This window comes from Melanotaenia boesemani, chromosome 3 (assembly GCF_017639745.1).
Source record: "Melanotaenia boesemani isolate fMelBoe1 chromosome 3, fMelBoe1.pri, whole genome shotgun sequence".
NCBI classification, from domain to species: domain Eukaryota; kingdom Metazoa; phylum Chordata; class Actinopteri; order Atheriniformes; family Melanotaeniidae; genus Melanotaenia; species Melanotaenia boesemani.
The window spans coordinates 40,747,337-40,769,829 of NC_055684.1; the positions used below are offsets into that span (position 1 = coordinate 40,747,337).

The window sequence follows — 22,493 nt, forward strand, 5'->3', positions numbered from 1 at the left end:
CGACTTCAAGGTGTGTTTATGTTGTATTTCCGACTGGGAACTCAGAAAATCTGACTTTCGTGTACAAATCGAACGCACCATTTAAATGAGCTGTGGCCAACTAAAACTTACCCACGCTCACGTCTTCCACCAGTGGTTTGGCTGAACGGGAGCCTTTCGGTGCGAGGAGACTCGTGAGCATCTGAAGCCCTTCAAAGTCCTCCCCAGGTGTCTCCTTAGGAACCCGAAGTGTGAAAAGACCTGCAGCACAAGACATTGAGGTGGGGGGGGGGGGGGGGGGGTTAATCACTACAGAGCTCCTGTGTAATAAGACCTTAACAAACACACAGTCAACAGGTTTCTCCATCATATATCCAAGCGCTAATTTAAGAAGCTCTCCCCAAAACAAACTAAATTTTATCTTTTCATTCCCAATTTAATATATAAAATTATAAATCTTAAATTACCCTGTTTGAACCTGATTTGTGTAAACTCCATCAGACACACTTGGAAGTTACTAATTTAAATTTTTCTAGCCTATCACGAGCCTAAACTTCTGAAGTGTGTTGTGACAGGGATTTTTCATTCTGATATATAATAAAATACAATATTTAAAATTATATTCTGATCTCACCTCGTTCTGAAACCTCAAATTTTCAAATATCTTCAGGTTGTTCAGCACCTCCTCTCCACCAGTTCCAGCCTTCTGTCTAAGGTTGTTCAGGCTTCTGCTGCTTCCCAGCACACAGCAGCAAAGAAAACTCCCTGGAAACGACATGAAGGAGCTGAGCGTCTCCAGAAGTAGAGCCTGCTCATCCCCTTCCTGTACACAGCATCTGTGATGGATCTCCAGTCCAGTCTGGGGTCCCTCCCAGGTACTTCTAGGTCTCAGCAACCTCCACCTCCTCCTCCATGATCTTCAGTGGAGGTAGAGGAGTCCTCCTCCTCCGGAGGTCTATCACCATCTCTCTGGTCTTGGTGACATCCAGATGCAGGTGGTTCCTGCCAGTCCACCCTACAAACCCGTCCACCAGCGCTCTGTTGTCCTCCTTCCTCCCTCTCCTAGACACCCAACAACCGCTGAGTCATCAGAGACTTTGTGAAGGCGGCAGGACTCCGTGTTGGACTGCAAACCAGTGGTGTAGAAGGTGAAGAGAAGCCAGCGGTCCCCTGAGGACCACCAGGATTCTGCTCAGACGGACCGACTGCGGTCTGTCAGGTAGTCAGTAATCCAGGTGACCATGGAGTTGTGGGCCCCCATCCCCCGCAGCTTCTCCCCCAGTACCAGTGGCTGGATGCTGTTCAAAGCAATGGCAGCGCTGGAACTGATGACGTCACACGCCGTCTCTACATCGGCGGGAGGTACGCTGCCATGACGATGACGGAGGTTTACTCCAGAGGTAGATAACATGGGTGCACGCACATGTCCGAGATTACACCATCTTCCACTCACATACAGAGCGACCCCCCCACCTCTAGTCTTACTGCAGCCGGGTGCCGCTACGCTACGGTCTGGGATGAGCGAATGAAGCCTTGTCTCCGTAAAACACATGAAACTACACTCACAGTATTCCCATTGGAACTTAATAAGCGCAACAAGCCCGTCCATTTTATTCCGCAGAGATCTCACGTTCCCCATTATGACCACTGGCTTGTACCTCCGCTTCTTGGTCTGGACTTTGGCTCCTGCTCTGCACCACAACATCCCCTCCACAGCTCCTTCGGGTTGACCGGCCTCGCTCCGGGCAGCAGCACAGGCCTGCACAGCGCCATCCGCAGGCGTAAGCGACGCTTCCTCCATAGCACTCCTGACCCTCAGTCACCAGGAGCAACAAAAGTAGAGCAGAGTCCACGAGCAAAGTTTTAAAGCAAATAGTAGCATCAGCTTTTAAAGCGTGCCATTTGGCTGGTGTAGAAAAACTGAAATGGAACTAAAACGTAGAAAAACACAAAAACCACCATGACAAACGGACATTGAACACAGGAGCTGCTGCAACAGGTGACCGCCTAGCACGGCGCCATCAGACAGGAGCAGCATTGTATTTGCCACCTTTGGGATCAATCATGAGAACACATGATCGCACTGCTGTAAAGCCCTTTAAAAAAAAAGTCTTAGTCGGTTTTCAGGTTCACGTCTCCAGCTTGTCCAGAACGCTGCTGCCCGATTTTTAATGAGCATATCCAGACGTGAACACACAAACCCCGCAACGCCCTCCACTGGCTTCCAGTCGACTTTAGAAACGACTTTAAACTTGTTTGCTTTTAATGCCGTTAACGACCAGGAGCCCTCCTACTGGTCTGACAGTGTAATGAACCCTAATCATGGCAGGGCTCTGCGTTCTCGGGTAGCTCCTGCTAGAAGTCCCGGGTCCAGACGCAAACAGGGGTGACGGTTGCTGCTCCTGGACTGAGGAACAAACTGCCCCCGACACTCGCACCACCACTGATCTCGGCCTTTTTAATCAAAGCTGAAAACACGTTTTTAGACTGTTATTTTGGTTCCAACCAGGCCAGTCTTGTTCCTATTTAGTCTGTTTTACACCCCTCTGGAAGGTTCTTAATACCCTGCAGCGCCTTCCAGCTGTTTTAATTATTTTATGTTTTTACGTACTTTTTATGACTGTTGTGAAGCACTTTAAGTACCTTTTGGTTATTGTAAAGGGTTATACCAGTAACATTTGGCTGGCTGAACAACCTTGATCAAGATGAAGAAGCTGTCAGATAAAGGATGACTTGAACAATTCAGCCTCACCACGAGATAATCTGATGGTCGCCTCATGAAATTTACATGCACTGGAGTGTTTCTGCCTTCCAGAAGAAGCTGAGTAATTACTGGAGAAGGAGAACCTGAGAGACGGATCTTAACGATTGATCATTAGAAGTCTAAATAAAGACACTTATTAGCAAATGTTTCAGGCTTCTGCAGACGCAGTTTGTTAGCTGCAGGAAGACATATTAGAGATCATTTAGTGGGGATGTCTTTAAAGACTGCATCAGTAATAATGATGAGAAACAAAAAGAAAGACAGGTTACAGTGAGAGGACGTCATGCTAACAGTAGCTGTAACCTCATAAAGAAAGAGTATCAGAAGCAGTAAGAGCAGAAGGCTGGAGTCACTACAGAAGCTTCCAGTGGCCCTTTTAATGGGATGAAATAACATGATCAGTTAAGCTAATTCACCATAGCTGATTGGTTACCTAACCCTACCCCCCTTTAGTTTTGATCCTACAATGTTTTATACCTGAGACCTCAGATTTTTACTGCAGTGCCTCAGTGGAATCTGCAGGGACGTAAACCAGCGCCTGGAACTCTGAGACACATTGACGCCAAGTTGATGAGCCCTGATGTTGGAAAACTACATTAACTGCTTATATGCCACCATGAGAAGCTGCTTGGAGGAATTATGGAGGACAACACATACAAATCTTATTTGACTACAAACAAATAAGAGTCTGAACAAAATGAATAAGAAACTGACGTCCTGCAGACCGAGGAGGAACGCAACAGCAGAATCAGGCTGCCGTTTAATCAGTTTTAGCTAATTCTGTCCGTCAGAACCGCTAACGTGTGCATGTGTTGAAAGACCCGTCCCCACCTCTGTCCATGTCCAACGTGGCCTTTTCCCGCCCGTCCTCCACAATCCTTCCAGGAAGAGTTAATCTGACAATAAGAAATACACATTTGTAAAAAGCCAACAATGACAAATAAACAGCTATGATGCAGATTTCCTAAAGTCCAACATTGCTGGTGCTTCTTGAAACAGCTGCATGTGTGTCTGTATTAGTTGACTCACCTGAGAAAGTAGGGCTTTGCATAGAATTTGAAGTCGGTCCCATCGATGACCAGGTCAAACTCTGATGTTCTGGTGTAAGGTACTCGGATGCTGAGGGTCAGGTAGTCCGGATCTTGGCTCAGATCGAATGCAGGAGTTATCATTATGAGCAGGGATGTAGTTCAGACCTGTAGCATGAAAGACAGGATCTCAAGCCAGATGATTACAGCATGCCACCTGGTGGATGGCTTTGTTGTTGCTTTCATGTCTAGAACAACAGCAACATGTCAGAAACAGAAAACTATAGTGTCTGGCATGGTGGTGTACGGAGCAAAGCTGCACGCAACCCGCTGCAATGCTAGCTTGAACCGTCTCCTCTCCATTACTTATGCCTCAACTGCCAGTCTTAAGTTTTCCCATGTGGAATAAATGTTATTTGTCTTTAATCAGCCCGAAGCAACAGTTTACCATCGCCGTAAAACAGTTATTCTTTCAGTCCGGATCGACACGCACGAGCCGCCCCGATTTAACTGCTCTGAAGTTCATGACTAGCATGCTACTATGATTAGCATGCTACTAGCAAGAAACAAGCTAACACATGATTAGCCTCCTCGTGGGTTTCTGCCACCATAACATCAGCGCGAACGGCAACCGCGACGTAGCTCTGCGTTTATTTGGCTCCACGAAGAGCCGACCGAGTCGTTTAAAAGGTTTTAACGTTTGAATGGAAGTAAGCGTAAAACTCACCCAAAACACTAAATGATCGCAGGGACCCGAGGCGCTGACTGGCCGCTTGTTTACCGCAGTACACCGTGTAGACGGGCACCTGCAATGTCCTGAGCAGCAAGAAAAACAAGCCCATTTATTACTTTATTCCTAATGTTTAGGCCGCGGACGTTACTAAATACTTAATAGTCCTTTGCAATTCAATGTCAGTCCTTCGTCCTGAAAGTATATTATAGTACAACCTCAATTGCCTAAATGTTGGGTTAGCTTTAAAATACAAATAAAAAAAGAATTAACTGATTTGAAAATATTCCCTAATCCCATATTTTTATTCCTCATAGAACATCAGCGACATATAAACTTAAACATTTTACCGTTTAATTGAAAATATTGCCTTGTTTTTAATTACAAAAAAGCAGCACAACCCAAAGTTGAAACAGGAGCCACAGAAGGCTGAAAAGGTAACTGGCACAAATAAAAGCAGCTGGAGGAGCATTTGACTACTAATTAAGTTGCCATTTGCCAATTAATCTGACTGGCAACAGTAAACAGTTCAAAGCCTGATTAAAAGGAGCATTTGACAGAGGCGGAGCTTATTCCACATAAAGGTGAGCAAAGATTCACCAGTCTGAGACAAAATGGGACAAAAGAATTGTGAAACGATTTTGAAAAAAAAAAAAAAGAATTTGGAGATCCCACCATATACAGTGTATAACAAAGACTAATCAAAAGATTCAGAGAATCAGAAGGAATCTCTGTATGCATGGGACAAGGCTGGATGCTGGTGATGTTCTGCATTAAAAGCAGACATGATTCTCTACTGGAAACCACTGCATGGACTCAGGAAGACTTCCAGAAACCACTGTCTGTGAACACAGTTCACCCTGAAACCCACAAATGCAGGTTAAAGCTCCATCATGCAGAGAAGAAGCCAGATGTGAACAGGATCCAGAACCAGCTTCTTCCGTCTTCTCTGGACCAAAGCTCATTTAAAATGGTCTGAGGCAAAGTGGACAATAATTCCAGGTATCTGGAAGTGGAAGATCCAGTATTCCACATAATGATCAGAGTAACATTTCCAGAAATGTGCACAAGTGTACGTTTGCACATCTGTGTGGTAATCCTGACCGCCTGAACTGACTCACCTCATCATACGAACTGAAGTCACATCTGTTACCATTTAAAACAAGTTATCCTCCTGAATGTTCTAGATTTAACCAGAAAATCTCACGTGGACATGTTTTTTATGTACTTTGTCTTTTATGGAATTTCCACATCATCCAGGGTCCAGACTGGACCCTCTGGCAGGGTTCTGGCCCCTGAACCATATATTTGACACCCCTTCTTTAACCCCTTTGTTGAAGTGAGGACAAAAATTAATGTAAAATGTTTCGTTGCATTTCATTTATTCCCTTGATGAAAATTAAGTGTTTTTAAAGTAGTGGTTGAGATAACAGGTAATTATGCGGTTAAATGGTGAAACAAACACTTAATTTTGGTATTTTACACCAAAACCAACAGGTATAAATGAGTCACTCAGGGGTATTTATTTATTTTTTAATTAGTTAGTTAGTTAGTCCTAGTAATGGTTATAGTCGGTCAAAACGTGCAGGCAGGTGAAGGGAGCGCAGCAAGTGCAGCTGCGGTCATACCGCCATCATTACGGTAAAGCTGGGCAGGCCGCGCCTCCGCCGGTTGATCCTCCGCGGTCGGAGAGAAGCAGCTCAGCTCTCCATCATCATCAGGAGAAGCGAGCGAGGAGCGAAATGTCAGCTGGGTCCGCGCTCCCTCCGCCGCAGACATGAGTGCAGTCCCGCGCGCCTCTTCCCCCCGCAACAAGTCGCGCTCAAAATGCGGATCCGCTGCAAAGTAGCTGCGATCGCCGCGTGCTGCGGAGTTTTCCTACTTTTCTACTTTTGGGGGAGCAACGCTGCGGACGATCCGCCGCTGAAAGAAGTTGGAGACGATCCGGAGGAAGAGGAGGAGAATGATGGCGAATCTTTCTCGTCGCCTTCCGAGTACAGAAGCGACGCGGCTGCAAAGTTTGCGAGGAAATCAGCCCGCGTGCGGTCGCGTGAGGAAAAAGAAACAGGAACAATTAACAGAGGCGAGAATATAAAAAGGTGGGTTTTTCTGTCTTTTGGCTTATGAACCCCTTTCTTCCCGAATTCTCATCTTTCCGTTGCCTCGACCCCCCCCCCCCCCCCCGGACACACACACACACACACACACGTGCTGCGTGTGATCTCAGCTGATCAGATTTCCTCGCCACCAGCGTTTTGCAGAGATGTCAAACTACAACCGGGTGACCATCTTCCGTTTGGTCCCCAGATGATGAGTTAAGTGGGTTGAGTGGAAATGTTGGAGTTGAAGTGGAAACCCGTCACGTGATCCTCTGGTGGTTAAAACCCGTCACGCGATTAACGTAAAAACTGAGTTTCAGAGAAACCTAGAAGCAGGTCTGGAAGCTGGAGCCAGGCTCTTTCTTCTGCTTCGGTCTGAGGATGTTTTCCTGCCCCCCCCCCCCCCCCCCCCCCCCCTTAGGCTCTAATATGTATTCAGCACCAAAGCCAGACTGGAGGATGGGGACTGTGTTAGTAGATAAAAGCCATGGAGGCGCCAGAAGGACCTTGACGTCCTTGCTGAAAGCGCTGCTCCATGTGTGCGGAGCGCTGATAAGGGAGATGGGTGGAAAGGGTCACCCGTGGTTGTTTGGTAGACAGAAACGTTCCAGACTGCTGTGATTGGGTGAAACAACTTTCTTTTGCACGAGCTGAGAATAGAAAAGCAAGCAGATCTGAAGCAACGGGGTATTTTCTGGCCCAACTCTTTAGAATTATGGTGAATTTTGTGATTTTAAACAAGCCTGAGCACCAGGAGACAGTCTGACACATAAATGTGAGCGTAAATAAAGTTCTGGAGCAGAAAGAATTCAGAAGTCTGAGCAGGAATGATGCATTAACCAGAGGAAGAAGCTGCCCCCACCCCACTCTCAAGCCTGGCTTTCCAGGCTGCTCCCGCTCAGGACACAGATTCAGGATTTCATGCAGCCTTTAACAGCAATAACCTGGAGAACGTATCTTCTTTGTGGCTTTCATTTTCTTTACGTTGAGGTTTGCAGACATTTCTTTCAGAGCTTCAAGTCTGTCAGACTGGACATGATTCTTTTCTCTTTAGGACTTTTTTCCTTATTTTTACATTTACTTTAGTTTCGTTTTCAGTCATTCTGCTGCTGCTGTGTTTAGGATCATTGTTGCATGGCCCAGTTTTAGTCACGCTTCACGTTTCACTGGAGAATAGAGGCCTGGTCTGCAAGGTGAGCCTGAACCATGCTGGAAAAACTGAGATTTCATCTTTAAATTCCAGCTTCCGTTTAAGGTCCATTTCATTAACGGAGCACAGACCCGGCGGGCACCGGCCATCCAGGGCGGCCCAAGCGAAGGGCCCCAAGGCACCATCGACCACCCCCACCCTCCACCAACTCTGACCTCTACCCCCGCTCTGTACCCATAAACACTCACTATCACACAGTCACGCCACACATAACCCTTCCACCATGTCCCGCGGGGGACGTCCCTGGCGGCCCAGAGGACAGCGAGCCCCAATCACGGCCTACACCACCACCCCCCATCACATCCCACCCAGAGCCAGCAGCCCATCAGCGCCGCCAATCCGGGTCCCGGCTCCCGGGCAACCATCTTCCCCCACCCGCCCCCGGCGGCGCCCCAGGGAACTGTGGGGGGGGGGGGGTGAGAGGTCCCCCATACCCTCACCCTCCCCGCTCCAGACAGTTTGTTGTTTTGCAATTAAATCTGAGAGGCCACAGGGTCCAGCCAAGGAGGCCACTTAGGTTCACGCTGCAGGGCGAATTCTCAAGTCGCATTTGTTTGTGAAATCCGATTTATTTAAGAGTCCACAAGAGTCAGATTTCCACTTAAATGCTACTTGTACTGAAAGTGTCCAGCATGCGTAGAAGACACGGCGACGAGACAGCGAGCGCGTTTGACGGCTTCGTGTTTGCGACATGGACGGAAACAGCGTATGTTTACAAGTTATTGTCCAACAGCAGCACATTTTCTATGCAGAATTTTGAATTGTATTAGTTGTATATTTGAATTCTTAGTCATTTTAAAGATGTTTAAACATATTTGTGACCATTTATCTTTATTAAAGTTACTGGATAAGTCACCCTCCCATTTTAAAGTTGGAAGACAGATTGAGTCTTCTAGTTTAGATAATAGTCTATATGTTTTTGATAATAGCTTTGGGGCATTGAGATTCATGAATTCTGCCACCCTAATAGGTAGCTGTAAGTTTAATTAATTAATGGTATATTTTTTACATATAATAGATTTAAGCTGGTGATATTCTAGAAATTTAGTGCAATGTAGCGCGACATTTATATCCGGCTCTGGTGCAGCTTCACCACAGGTCAGCAGTGGTGGCGAAACATCGGACTGTAGCCACGTCCTTCACACCCCCCTCATCATCCTCACCATCCAGGGGGAGACGCTCCACTAACACGGAGACGAGACGGCCGTGATGCCGTTTGTCCAACGTGTTGAGTTTCTTAAATCCGGGTTATTCACTGTTAACTGAGAAAAAGTTCTGTTAGTTCAGAACGTTTATCTCTCTGTGTCTCTGGATTATTTAGTCGCGACTCACAAAAATGGAACATTTTTCTATTTTCTTGTGTCACATCGCCTCCGTGTGCACGTCTGCGTGAACGAGCGCAACATTTCACATGCACGAATGTCGCTTGGCTGGAGGAGGAAAACGATCATAGAAAATGATGGAGAAGGAGCAATGTCGCCTCCCGTGTGTCCAGCCCTTAGCTGAATAAAACCAAAGCAGACGGGGCTGTGGGATCTACTGTGGGCTGCAGCGTCTTGCCGAAAGCCCCACCTAGAAGGTGTTACTGTTTTACCCTGTGGGAATCGAACTTCAGTCTCCTGCATGGCAGACGGATGTTCTACCGACTAAGAAATCCAGCCGGACGCTCCGATGCCTCTGGTGTTTCTTCCCTTCTGACACTGTGATGACAGCGTCTCCACCTGCTGCCACTATTCTGTCTTTCTGACACCAGTAACGTCCACGCCGTGTCCACCAGTTACACATTTTTACCTTTTCCAACGTGGTCCATCAGGATCTCTGTCACACACCCTGAAAAATTCCACTTCTTCCCTCTTTTTCCCTCCTGAGTCATCATGGAAATGAAGTGATGAATATGTATTACAGGTCAACCTGAACATTTATAGCCATCATGTGGGCGGGGCAAGGCGTTCCCTCACCTGCGCCGCTTTAGAGTTGGTTCTGGTTAATGAGTGGAAACAGGCGTGAGACGTGGGATAAATCTGGAAGTTGAAGTTTGCTGCAGACGCTGCCTGTGGTTGGCTTTGCTACGCTCAGGTTGAGAAATAAGGCTCCTGGTTTTATGTAAATACCCCTGAAGGGCTTATATTCACAACCATGAGACAACTCGGACACGGGTTGGGACTGAACATGTTGTACGTTACTTTATCATTAGAACCGCTGGTGTTCCCCCCATACAGGTTCCCCGCAACACACACCAGAACACTAGTTCCGCTTATTCAACACTGGTCTTTGGCTAACAGGCCTGATGGAGGGAAATCCAGAAGTTTGAACTCAGCCTGGCTCCGATCATCATTCAGGGTTTATCTTGTCAGGCTGTGGATAGAGACACTGTTTTTCTTTTTCTGTTAATTTTATTAACTGTTTATTGTACGTACTATTTTTGTCTTTGTTTTTTATTTTGTTTATTGCTTACTTTTGTGTTTGAGCTGCTGGAACAGTGAAATTTCCCCACCGTGGGATCAATAAACGCTCTTATCTGAGTCCCCCCCCCCCCCGCTATGCTACATGTTAGCATTGCGTGTGCAAAGGTCTTGTGAACTACATGTAGGAGGCTGAAGAAGAGCTAAAAACTGGCCGTTCTACATAGAAATTTCAACTTCATGGAATAATAAATAACAGGCTCTCTTTCTGAGGTATTTGAACTGAAGTGAACATCTCAGGAAATTCTGTCAAGTTTTGAAAAAGGGGATAAAAAGTCTCTTAAACACGGTTTAGTTGGAACATCTTGGTCTGGAAACTCGTCTCTTCGACATCCTGATGACTTCAAATCAGCTCAAACTGAAATAGTTTCTTTGACTCGCTGCGGATAAATTCACACTTTCACCCAGTTTTAACTTTCCGACCTGATTCGGGAGCCATATTTTCCAGCGCACGTCATCACCTGAGAGTTGGTGAAGGACTCTGAGAGCCGCTGCTTCAGACATGTTGGGAACTTCCACCATATGACCCAGTTACATGCTAATAGACTAGACGCCCGCAAGGCTGTTCTTTGGTGAAGCTGTTTCTCTGATGCTCTGACTTTTTCTGGAAAGGTGCTGCTTTTTTCTGTCCTTGTTTAAGTTTGTCTGCAGGGTTTTGTAGGCGGGGCTTCTCCTGCTCGCTGCAGCCTGGAATGCATCTGCCTCCTCGCTGCTTTTTAACTGCTTCCAGATGTGGGAACAAGTGTGCAGCCCATCCTTTTTCTCAACAATAAAACTTTTATATTTATCCTCCAGTTTCTTGCAGAAGCGTGTAACCTGTTTGCATGCGATCGCAGTGTGTTTGTTGTTTGGAATGTTTAACATTTTCTGTGGAAAAGTGAGAATCTGTGTGTTCCTCCACAGTGTCCTCATTTGACGCATGGCAGGCAGATGTTCATTCATCCGGATCTGCAGAGTGTTATTGTCGTGCAGTCATGCAGAAAACTGGAGACAGCCCTGAAACCCACCTACCAGATTTCACTCTGCTTCCTTCCCATCCTGACTCAGAAGGAAATTTTTGCCTTCCATTGTTTCCCTCCAGACACGTGTCTCTGAAACCAAAGCTTCCCTGTTCTGTTTGGTCAGACCTGTTCCTCTGCAGCTTCTATAACATTTATTTAAACAAGCTTCCATTACAACAAGCTCCATGGGTGCACGTGCCTTAGTGGAGGACCAGTAGACTATGCTAGCCTGGGCTCCAGGCGTCCCGTTACACAAATATTCCTCATAATCCCTTGAGGCACTGCCTAATGTTTAACCAGAGCAGCAGCTTTGCATAGAAGGCATGAAGACCCTCTTCAGCTCAGGAACATTCCTGCTGTTAAAGAACAGGGACACGAGATCTTGTTCTCTGTGTGAAAAGAAACCAAGCCAAGCGGAAAAAGTTCCAGTTCTCAGGCAGAAAATCATTCATGTGCACATGTATCATCACTGCCTGTGTTTTCCATGCACGTCCTCAGAAACGAATGCTGCATCGCTCAAAGGTTCCTTTTTGTAAAACAGTTTAGTGTTGGTGGATCAGGGTTACACCCACTGAGCTAAAAACCTTTGTTATTTAGATTGTACGAAGCTTAAAAAACATCTTGGAGAAAGAGGTTTGGGAACTTTCTCAGTATGTCCGAAACTGTCTGAAGTACGATGCTAAGTGGTGAACTGGAGAAGCGCAGGTGTGAATCCTGGATGAAAGAATCAGGAATCTCCTTCAGGTCTCCCGGCGCTCGGACCGCGGAGCGCTTGTGTTGCAGGGCTAGAGTACAGCGACTGGTTCAGTCGTTTTCGTTTCCAGGTATCTGCTGACATCGTCAGATCTGCAGCACACATGCTGGTTTCCATGGTTTCCATTTCTTTGCCTCTACATTTCATTAAAATGATGTTCTATTATCAGCCTTGCTCTGGTCTTCTCTAGTCTCTGGCGGAGTAATGTGGCTCTACCTGTGATCACCCGCCCCCGAGCTGAGGAGGTCATGCATCTGGCCGTGGTGGCCTGCGGGGATCGTCTGGACGAGACCCTCATCATGGTTAAATCGGCCCTGCTGTTCAGCCTGAAAAAGATTGAGTTTCACATCTTTGCTGAGGACGCCTTGACCCCACAGTTTGAAGAAAGGGTAAGACACCTTTAGCAGACGTTTACCATACACCACAGTCTAATTTCATTCCTTCTGTAGCCTCTGATTTCAGATTTTATGCTGCATATGTTAAACTGTGCAGATGACAGCAAGATCAGAGCAGTTTTTACTCGTATGGCTCACTGTAGTGCCGGCAGAAAGCCGTTTTATCTCCAGGCCGAGGCATAATACATCACTTAGACATCATCCTTTGTTTTCTCACCCACCCCCCCTCTAGTAAACACTCCCCATGTCTAACCTGTTGCTCCGCCTGCAGCTGAACCAGTGGCCTCGCTCCGTCTCAGCCAAGTTCCAGTACAGCATCTACCCCATCTCCTTCTCTGTGGGAAACGCTGACGAATGGAAGAAGCTCTTCAAGCCCTGTGCTGCTCAGAGACTCTTCCTCCCTGTAAGCCAGCAGCATGTTTCTCACCTCATATCCCCACCACGCAAGGCACGCCCCGCTAAGCACGCCACGCAAAACACGCCACAAATCGGCAGACAGAAACAGTAGGTTCTCACTTGGCTCTGTTCTTCTGGTTTTACTAGATCTTGTCCAACTTATTTAGTTTAGGATCCACATTCAGCACAGTTTGATCTCCAGTTGGCCGGACCAGTAAAATAACAGCACACTTACCTAGAATACTAAAAACATCCATCCATCCATCCTCAATCCATCCATCAATCCATCTTTTTCGTCTTTTGTTTTTAATAAATTTTGTTATATTTTTAAAACTTGTGCTGTTCACTGGAGCTCAGTGTCTCAGTGAAGTCATCACAGCCCTGTGATTGATTGTTGACGAGAAAACAGGAATAGATCAAAGAAATGAGACATTGTTTTTCTGCATAACTGCTTCAGCGTCACACGTGTTGTTAGTCCCAGAAAATCCAAAAATGGGCAAAGAGGTGGAGCTGAGAGGGAAACTGTGAAGGTGGGGGTGAATGACTGACACCCATCAAACTCCGAGCTGCCTGTAGCTAAGAGCTAACCGTGCTAACCCGGAGCTAACGGTAGCTAACCAGCTAACGGAGGTAGGCGGGCTAAAGCTAAGGCGCACTGTTAGCCGCCTTAAACCCACGGTTGTGCTACACTCTCCCTTCTTTCTGCGGATATTGGATACCTGTCAATCAAAAGGACACGCCCCTAATTATTCCATATTTCAAGATTAAATAACATCCAAACAGATGAGTTAGAAAAAAATTCACCCCCTCACAGTTGTCATGAAGGTAAACTTGACCTTTTAATCCTAAAATGGATTTTTGTACCAGGCTTTAAACATTTTATCTCTGCTGTGAAGATCTTTTTAACATGGGAGTCTATGGGGATTTGCTCTGTTTTGGAGCCCCTAGTGGACGAGGGGGGAACTGTAACTTTTTGCACTTCCGCACAGGCTTCACATTTTACTGGCCAAGGTTGCCGTTTGGGAGAGACAGACAGCGCGGGGGAGGGTGGGATGTCAGAGCAGAGGAAGTCGCTGTGAAAAACTTCCTGTTTAGTGGTAAATGTTTTGCTACCAGCTTTAGCAATAAACACCACACAGCTCTGCTAGTTCTAGTAGAGTCCTGTTTCTGCTTCACTACTGCTGGGCTAACCTCTGAAGCTAGCTGCAGCTTCACCCAGGAGGACTCACCTCTCCTCCATCTCCAGACCTCGGTTTGGAGGTGGAAGCAGGAAAGATTCCCACAGTTTTCTCAGAGTTTTCCCCTATAGTGGTGACAACAGTGGAGGTTATTAACCATCAACGAAATGTTGCTTCAGTAGGAAAAACACCAGACAGAAATAACTTGCATTGTTGCTGTTGGGGCGGTGTGTAGTTCACCTAGCAGTAAAGCCACCCCAGATTCCATCCTGAGATCTACCTGACCCATTTTTTCATACTACTTGCTGAACAGTAAAGGACAGTAGAGGCAACAAAATGTTGAAAATTAAACAAAGTAAAAAAAATCCATTACATACATTACATAAATAACATCTCACATGTGTTTTTATAAATTATCTATAGTAACTACTGCATAAACTACTAGATAAACTCCTACATAGACTACTACACAAACCTCTACAGTAACTACTACAATACCACTAAGTAAAATACCAAATAAGCCAATACATAAACGTCAGCATAAACTAGAAAAATACTACTTAAACCACTACAAAAAACATCTACATAAACAACTACATAAACTACTACATAAACCGCTAGATAAACCACTTCATAAACTGCTAGATAAACTACTACATAAACTACTAAACGACTAAATAAACCACTAGATAAACTACTACATAAACTACTAAACGACTAAATAAACCACTAGATGAACTACTAAGTAAACCACTAGATAAAATACTAGATAAACTACTATATAAACTACTAAATAAACTACTACATAAACAGCTAGATAAACTACTAAACTACTACATAAACTGCTAGATAAACTACTACATAAAGTACTGCATAAACTACTACATAAACTACTAAGTAAACTACTACATAAACCGCTACAGTAACTACTACAATACCACTAAGTAAAATACCAAATAAGCCAATACATAAACGTCAGCATAAACTAGAAAAATACTACTTAAACCACTACAAAAAACATCTACATAAACTACTACATAAACCGCTAGATAAACCACTTCATAAACTGCTAGATAAACTACTACATAAACTACTAAACGACTAAATAAACCACTAGATAAACTACTACATAAACTACTAAACGACTAAATAAACCACTAGATAAACTACAAAGTAAACCACTAGATAAAATACTAGATAAACTACTATATAAACTACTAAATAAACTACTACATAAACCGCTACAGTAACTACTACAATACCACTAAGTAAAATACCAAATAAGCCCATACATAAACGTCAGCATAAACTAGAAAAATACTACTTAAACCACTACAAAAAACATCTACATAAACAACTACATAAACTACTACATAAACCGCTAGATAAACCACTTCATAAACTGCTAGATAAACTACTACATAAACTACTAAACGACTAAATAAACCACTAGATAAACTACTACATAAACTACTAAACGACTAAATAAACCACTAGATAAACTACAAAGTAAACCACTAGATAAAATACTAGATAAACTACTATATAAACTACTAAATAAACTACTACATAAACAGCTAGATAAACTACTAAACTACTACATAAACTGCTAGATAAACTACTACATAAAGTACTGCATAAACTACTACATAAACTACTAAGTAAACTACTACATAAACCGCTACATAAACTACTACATAAAGTACTGCATAAACCGCTAGATAAACTACTACATAAACTACTAACTAAACTACTACATAAACTACTAAATAAACCGCTAGATAAACTACTACATAAACTACTACATAAACCGCATACATTGTGTACCGGACTGGAGGCTCCAGTCATTTCAGGCACTTCAAATTCGAATGTGACCCCTCAGGTGTAAAACCTTTTGGCTGCATCCTCGGGGAGTTTTTCTTTCTGAAGTGTCACATGGTGAACCAGGTGGGCTGCAGATGGTTCAGTCCTGCATTGTGAACAGTTTTCTGACCCAGAAAACCACCATGAATGAACTCCGACGTCCCCTCTGTGCTCTTGTTTTGGTGTTTTCTCAGATAATCCTCAAAGAAGTGGACTCGTTGCTCTACGTGGACACCGACGTGCTGTTCCTACGGCCCATTGACGACCTCTGGAGTCTCCTGAAGTCCTTCAACAAGACCCAGCTGGCAGCAATGGCCCCAGAGCACGAGGTTCCCAGGATTGGCTGGTACAGCCGGTTTGCCCGCCACCCTTTCTACGGCAACACAGGGGTCAACTCTGGGGTCATGCTCATGAATCTGACAAGGATCCGGAGCAGGCTCTTTAAAGTAAGTCCAGAACGTTCTATAATAGAAAGCTAGAAATACGCCACGTTTTCCCTTTAACATTTGAGGCTGGAGTCAGAGGCTGAGCCTCCCGGCTGTGGTTCAAGCCTTCCAGGTTTTCCACACCAGACTTCTGCCCTCACAGCTCAGCTTCATGTTTTTCTCTTCTCTTTTCAAGGCTGCAGTTCAGCTTTTTGCTGCTGATTTTTTCAGAACAGTCTGATTCCCTCTGGCCTGTCGTGGGAGGATCTTCTCCATCCACTTTACCAGAAGTACAAGAACCACATCACCTGGGGAGATCAGGACCTCCTCAACATTATCTTCCACTACAATCCTGGTACAGAGCTCACTGGAAACGCATGCTGAAATGTTTTTTTTCTCGCTTAGATCTTTATTAACTTTTGTATACAAAAGAAGGAGAAAACACTCTTATTTTATTTTTATTTAACCTTTATTTAACCAGGTAAAACAACGAGGGCCATGCCTCTACAAACATAAACAAATGAGATATGAACAAGAGGAGGTAGCAAATATTATAACACGTCAGCATAGATAGATCTAGACAGTGTTCATGTGTGATTCTTTGTAGGCAATTCATTTGTCCCAGTTTTCCTGAAACACTGATTCCTTGAGTCTGAGGGTGAAAGTAATTTTTTTCCATTTCAAAAATCTCTGGGACAATATGAACCCTTTGGTTAAAGTTGGGTCTGGTTTTAGCCATTTTCTAGTTACTGCTTTTCTTGCTGCTGTCAGGAGTATTTTAAGCAGGTACTTCTTTCCTGACCACTTTACAAATGTTGTCATGTATTTGGTTGTACATGTCATGGGAACAGAGTATTGCAATATTTTCTTTAAGGAGAAATAGATAGAATTCCAAAATGTTGTAATCTTTAAACAGCTCCAAAAGACATGTATGACTGGCATCTGCAGAACCACATTGCCTCCAACACATTTGTTGTACTGGCAGTTGTTTGCTCTTAATAGATGGGGTAATGAAAAAGTGAATATTAATATAATATTAATATTAATATAATAATTGAGTTCCCTCCATTTCAATGAACAAGTGAAGGTTTGCGACATCAAACACATCTGAAAACATTGACAAGCGTTTCTTTTTCCTTTTCTCTTTGACATGCACTGTTCCTGACAGACCGTTAGGCTAACATACAGTTTGGAAATAATTTTGACATTTTTTTATTATATGCAGCCAGCAATATTTCTAGAACTACATTAGGTTCACTTGTTCCATCGCATTTTATTTCTTTGTTAAATACTCTTAGCTGTAGATATGTAAATACCTCCTGATTACAGATGTCGGCGAGCAGCGCCACCGCCACGCACACGAGCGCCACACATCCGCACAAACATACACACACACACGCCGCTTTTTCTCTCTCCCTCTGTCTTGTTAGAAATGGCTCCTGCTGGCTCTCACCTGGTTTAGGCAGACATTTCACGCACACACTCACCAGATGTCGCGGGTTGTGGATCGCTGGCCGCATCCTGCATGGTTTGGCAAGACCGAGGAGAAGGATTTTGCTGTTTTTAAACAGGAAGACCTGGATTATGTTCTTGGATCATGTTTCTGGATCATGTGACTTGGATCATGTTTCTGGATCATGTGACTTGGATCATGTTTGTGGATCATGTGACGTGGATCGTGTTTCTGAATCATGTGACTTGGATCATGTTCCTGGATCATGTTACTTGGATCATGTTTCTGGATCATGGGACTTGGATCATGTTTCTGGATCATGTGACATGAATCATGTGTCTTGGATCATGTTTCTGAATCATGGGACTTGGATCGTGTTTCTGAATCATGTGACTTGGATCATGTTCCTGGATCATGTTCTTGGATCATGTTCCTAGATCATGTTTCTGGATTATGTGACTTGGATCATGTTTCTGGATCAAGTGACTTGGATCATGTTTCTGGATCATGTGACTTGGATCATGTTTCTAGATCATGTGACTTGGATCATGTTTCTGGATCATGTGACATGAATCATGTGTCTTGGATCATGTTTCTGGATCATGTGACTTGGATCATGTTTCTGGATCCTGTGACTTGGATCATGTTTCTGGATCATGTGACTTGGTTAATGTTTCTGAATCATGTGACTTGGATCATGTTTCTGGATCATGTGACTTGGATCATGTGTCTGGATTATGTGACTTGGATCATGTTTCTAGATCATGGGACTTGGATCATGCTTCTAGATTATGCGACTTGGATCATGTTTTTAGATTATGTGACTTGGATCATGTTTCTAGATCATGTGACTTGGATCATGTTTCTAGATCATGTGACTTGGATCATGTTTCTGGATCATGTGACTTGGATCATGTTCCTGGATCATGTGACGTGGATCATGTTTTTAGATCATGTGACTTGGATCGTGTTTCTAGATCATGTGACTTGGATCATGTTTCTGGATCATGTGACTTGGATCTTGTTTCTGGATCATGTGACTTGGATCATGTTTCTGGATCATGTGACTTGGATCATGTTTCTGGATCATGTGACTTGGATCATGTTTCTGGATCATGTGACTTGGATCTTGTTTCTGGATCATGTGACTTGGATCATGTTTCTGAATCATGTGACTTGGATCATGTTTCTGAATCATGTGACTTGGATCATGTTTCTGGATCATGTGACTTGGATCATGTTTCTGAATCATGTGACCTGGATCATGTTTCTGGATCATGTGACTTGGATCATGTTTCTGGATTATGTGACTTGGATCATGTTTCTAGATCATGGGACTTGGATCATGTTTCTAGATTATGCGACTTGGATCATGTTTTTAGATTATGTGACTTGGATCATGTTTCTAGATCATGTGACTTGGATCATGTTTCTGGATTATGTGACTTGGATCATGTGACTTGGATCATGTTAGATCATGTGACTTGGATTATGTTCCTGGATCACGTGACTTGGATCATGTTTCTGGATTATGTGAACTGGATCATGTTTCTAGATTATGTGACTTGGATCATGTTTCTAGATCATGTGACTTGGATCATGTGACTTGGATTATGTTCCTGGATCACGTGACTTGGATCATGTTTCTGGATCATGTGACTTGGATTATGTTCCTGGATCATGTGACTTGGATCATGTGACTTGGATCATGTTTCTGGATCATGTGACTTGGATCATGTGACTTGGATCATGTTTTCTAGATCATGTGACTTGGATCATGTTTCTAGATTATGTGACTTGGATCATGTTTCTAGATCATGTGACTTGGATCATGTTTCTAGATCATGTGACTTGGATCATGTGACTTGGATTATGTTTCTGGATCATGTGACTTGGATCATGTTTCTGGATTATGTGACTTGGATCATGTTTCTAGATCATGTGACTTGGATCATGTTTCTAGATTATGCGACTTGGATCATGTTTTTAGATCATGTGACTTGGATCATGTTCCTAGATCATGTGACTTGGATTATGTTCCTGGATCATGTGAATTGGATCATGTGACTTGGATTATGTTCCTGGATCATGTGACTTGGATCATGTTTCTGGATCATGTTCCTGGATCATGTGACTTGGATCATGTTTCTGGATTATGTGACTTGGATCATATTTCTAGATTATGTGGCTTGCATCATGTTTCTAGATCATGCGACTTGGATCATGTGACTTGGATTATGTTCCTGGATCACGTGACTTGGATCATTTTTCTGGATCATGTTCCTGGATCATGTGACTTGGATCATGTTTCTGGATTATGTGACTTGGATCATATTTCTAGATCATGTGACTTGGATCATGTGACTTGGATTATGTTCCTGGATCACGTGACTTGGATCATTTTTCTGGATCATGTGACTTGGATTATGTTCCTGGATCATCTGACTTGGATCATGTGACTTGGATCATGTTTCTGGATCATGTGACTTGGATCATGTGACTTGGATCATGTTTTCTAGATCATGTGACTTGGATCATGTTTCCAGATTATGTGACTTGGATCATGTTTCTAGATCATGTGACTTGGATCATGTTTCTAGATCATGTGACTTGGATCATGTGACTTGGATTATGTTTCTGGATCATGTGACTTGGATCATGTTTCTGGATCATGTGACTTGGATCATGTGACTTGGATCATGTTAGATCATGTGACTTGGATTATGTTCCTGGATCACGTGACTTGGATCATGTTTCTGGATTATGTGAACTGGATCATGTTTCTAGATTATGTGACTTGGATCATGTTTCTAGATCATGTGACTTGGATCATGTGACTTGGATTATGTTCCTGGATCACGTGACTTGGATCATGTTTCTGGATCATGTGACTTGGATTATGTTCCTGGATCATATGACTTGGATCATGTGACTTGGATCATGTTTCTGGATCATGTGACTTGGATCATGTGACTTGGATCATGTTTTCTAGATCATGTGACTTGGATCATGTTTCTAGATTATGTGACTTGGATCATGTTTCTAGATCATGTGACTTGGATCATGTTTCTAGATCATGTGACTTGGATCATGTGACTTGGATTATGTTTCTGGATCATGTGACTTGGATCATGTTTCTGGATTATGTGACTTGGATCATGTTTCTGGATTATGTGACTTGGATCATGTTTCTAGATCATGTGACTTGGATCATGTTTCTAGATTATGCGACTTGGATCATGTTTTTAGATTATGTGACTTGGATCATGTTCCTAGATCATGTGACTTGGATTATGTTCCTGGATCATGTGAATTGGATCATGTGACTTGGATTATGTTCCTGGATCATGTGACTTGGATCATGTTTCTGGATCATGTTCCTGGATCGTGTGACTTGGATCATGTTTCTGGATTATGTGACTTGGATCATATTTCTAGATTATGTGGCTTGCATCATGTTTCTAGATCATGTGACTTGGATCATGTGACTTGGATTATGTTCCTGGATCACGTGACTTGGATCATGTGACTTGGATCATGTTTCTGGATCATGTGACTTGGATCATGTTTTCTAGATCATGTGACTTGGATCATGTTTCCAGATTATGTGACTTGGATCATGTTTCTAGATCATGTGACTTGGATCATGTTTCTAGATCATGTGACTTGGATCATGTGACTTGGATTATGTTTCTGGATCATGTGACTTGGATCATGTTTCTGGATTATGTGACGTGGATCATGTGACTTGGATCATGTTAGATCATGTGACTTGGATTATGTTCCTGGATCACGTGACTTGGATCATGTTTCTGGATTATGTGAACTGGATCATGTTTCTAGATTATGTGACTTGGATCATGTTTCTAGATCATGTGACTTGGATCATGTGACTTGGATTATGTTCCTGGATCACGTGACTTGGATCATGTTTCTGGATCATGTGACTTGGATTATGTTCTTGGATCATGTGACTTGGATCATGTGACTTGGATCATGTTTCTGGATCATGTGACTTGGATCATGTGACTTGGATCATGTTTTCTAGATCATGTGACTTGGATCATGTTTCTAGATTATGTGACTTGGATCATGTTTCTAGATCATGTGACTTGGATCATGTTTCTAGATCATGTGACTTGGATCATGTGACTTGGATTATGTTTCTGGATCATGTGACTTGGATCATGTTTCTGGATCATGTGACTTGGATCATGTTTCTAGATCATGGGACTTGGATCATGTTTCTAGATTATGCGACTTGGATCATGTTTTTAGATTATGTGACTTGGATCATGTTCCTAGATCATGTGACTTGGATTATGTTCCTGGATCATGTGAATTGGATCATGTGACTTGGATTATGTTCCTGGATCATGTGACTTGGATCATGTTTCTGGATCATGTTCCTGGATCATGTGACTTGGATCATGTTTCTGGATTATGTGACTTGGATCATATTTCTAGATTATGGGGCTTGCATCATGTTTCTAGATCATGCGACTTGGATCATGTTTCTAGATCATGTGACTTGGATCATGTTTCTGGATCATGTGACTCGGATCATGTTTCTGGATCATGTGACTTGGATCATGTTTCTGGATCATGTTTTTAGATCAAGTGACTTGGATCATGTTTCTAGATCATGTGACTTGGATCATGTTTCTGGATCATGTGACTTGGATCATGTTTCTGGATCATGTGACTTGGATCATGTTTCTGGATTATGTGACTTGGATAATGTTTCTAGATCATG

The 22,493-nt window shown here is 43.4% G+C and overlaps 2 protein-coding genes across 4 annotated transcripts in view; one reads left to right on the forward strand and one right to left on the reverse strand.

The window, feature by feature from the left end:
• The window catches only part of shq1 (SHQ1, H/ACA ribonucleoprotein assembly factor), a 56,166-nt gene extending 51,569 nt beyond the window's left edge, over positions 1-4,597 (reverse strand). For 2 of the 3 annotated variants that reach the window (XM_041980103.1, XM_041980101.1), the window contains exons 1-4: positions 4,499-4,597; positions 3,773-3,939; positions 3,575-3,639; positions 112-240 (exon numbers count right to left, since the gene is read on the reverse strand). In XM_041980103.1, coding sequence (XP_041836037.1) covers positions 112-240; positions 3,575-3,639; positions 3,773-3,915 — 337 coding nt within the window. In that variant the 5' untranslated portion in view covers positions 3,916-3,939; positions 4,499-4,597. Of the gene's footprint in view, positions 1-111; positions 241-3,574; positions 3,640-3,772; positions 4,241-4,498 lie in introns of those variants that run through there. The other variant, XM_041980102.1, reaches the window with a different exon arrangement.
• Positions 4,598-6,184: 1,587 nt separating this feature from the next.
• The window catches only part of gxylt2 (glucoside xylosyltransferase 2), a 31,782-nt gene continuing 15,473 nt past the window's right edge, over positions 6,185-22,493 (forward strand). Inside the window, exons 1-5 of the mRNA XM_041980105.1 lie at positions 6,185-6,600; positions 12,218-12,416; positions 12,694-12,825; positions 16,054-16,305; positions 16,516-16,639. Of these exons, the coding sequence (XP_041836039.1) occupies positions 6,329-6,600; positions 12,218-12,416; positions 12,694-12,825; positions 16,054-16,305; positions 16,516-16,639 (979 nt within the window). The 5' untranslated portion in view covers positions 6,185-6,328. The remainder of the gene's footprint in view (positions 6,601-12,217; positions 12,417-12,693; positions 12,826-16,053; positions 16,306-16,515; positions 16,640-22,493) is intronic.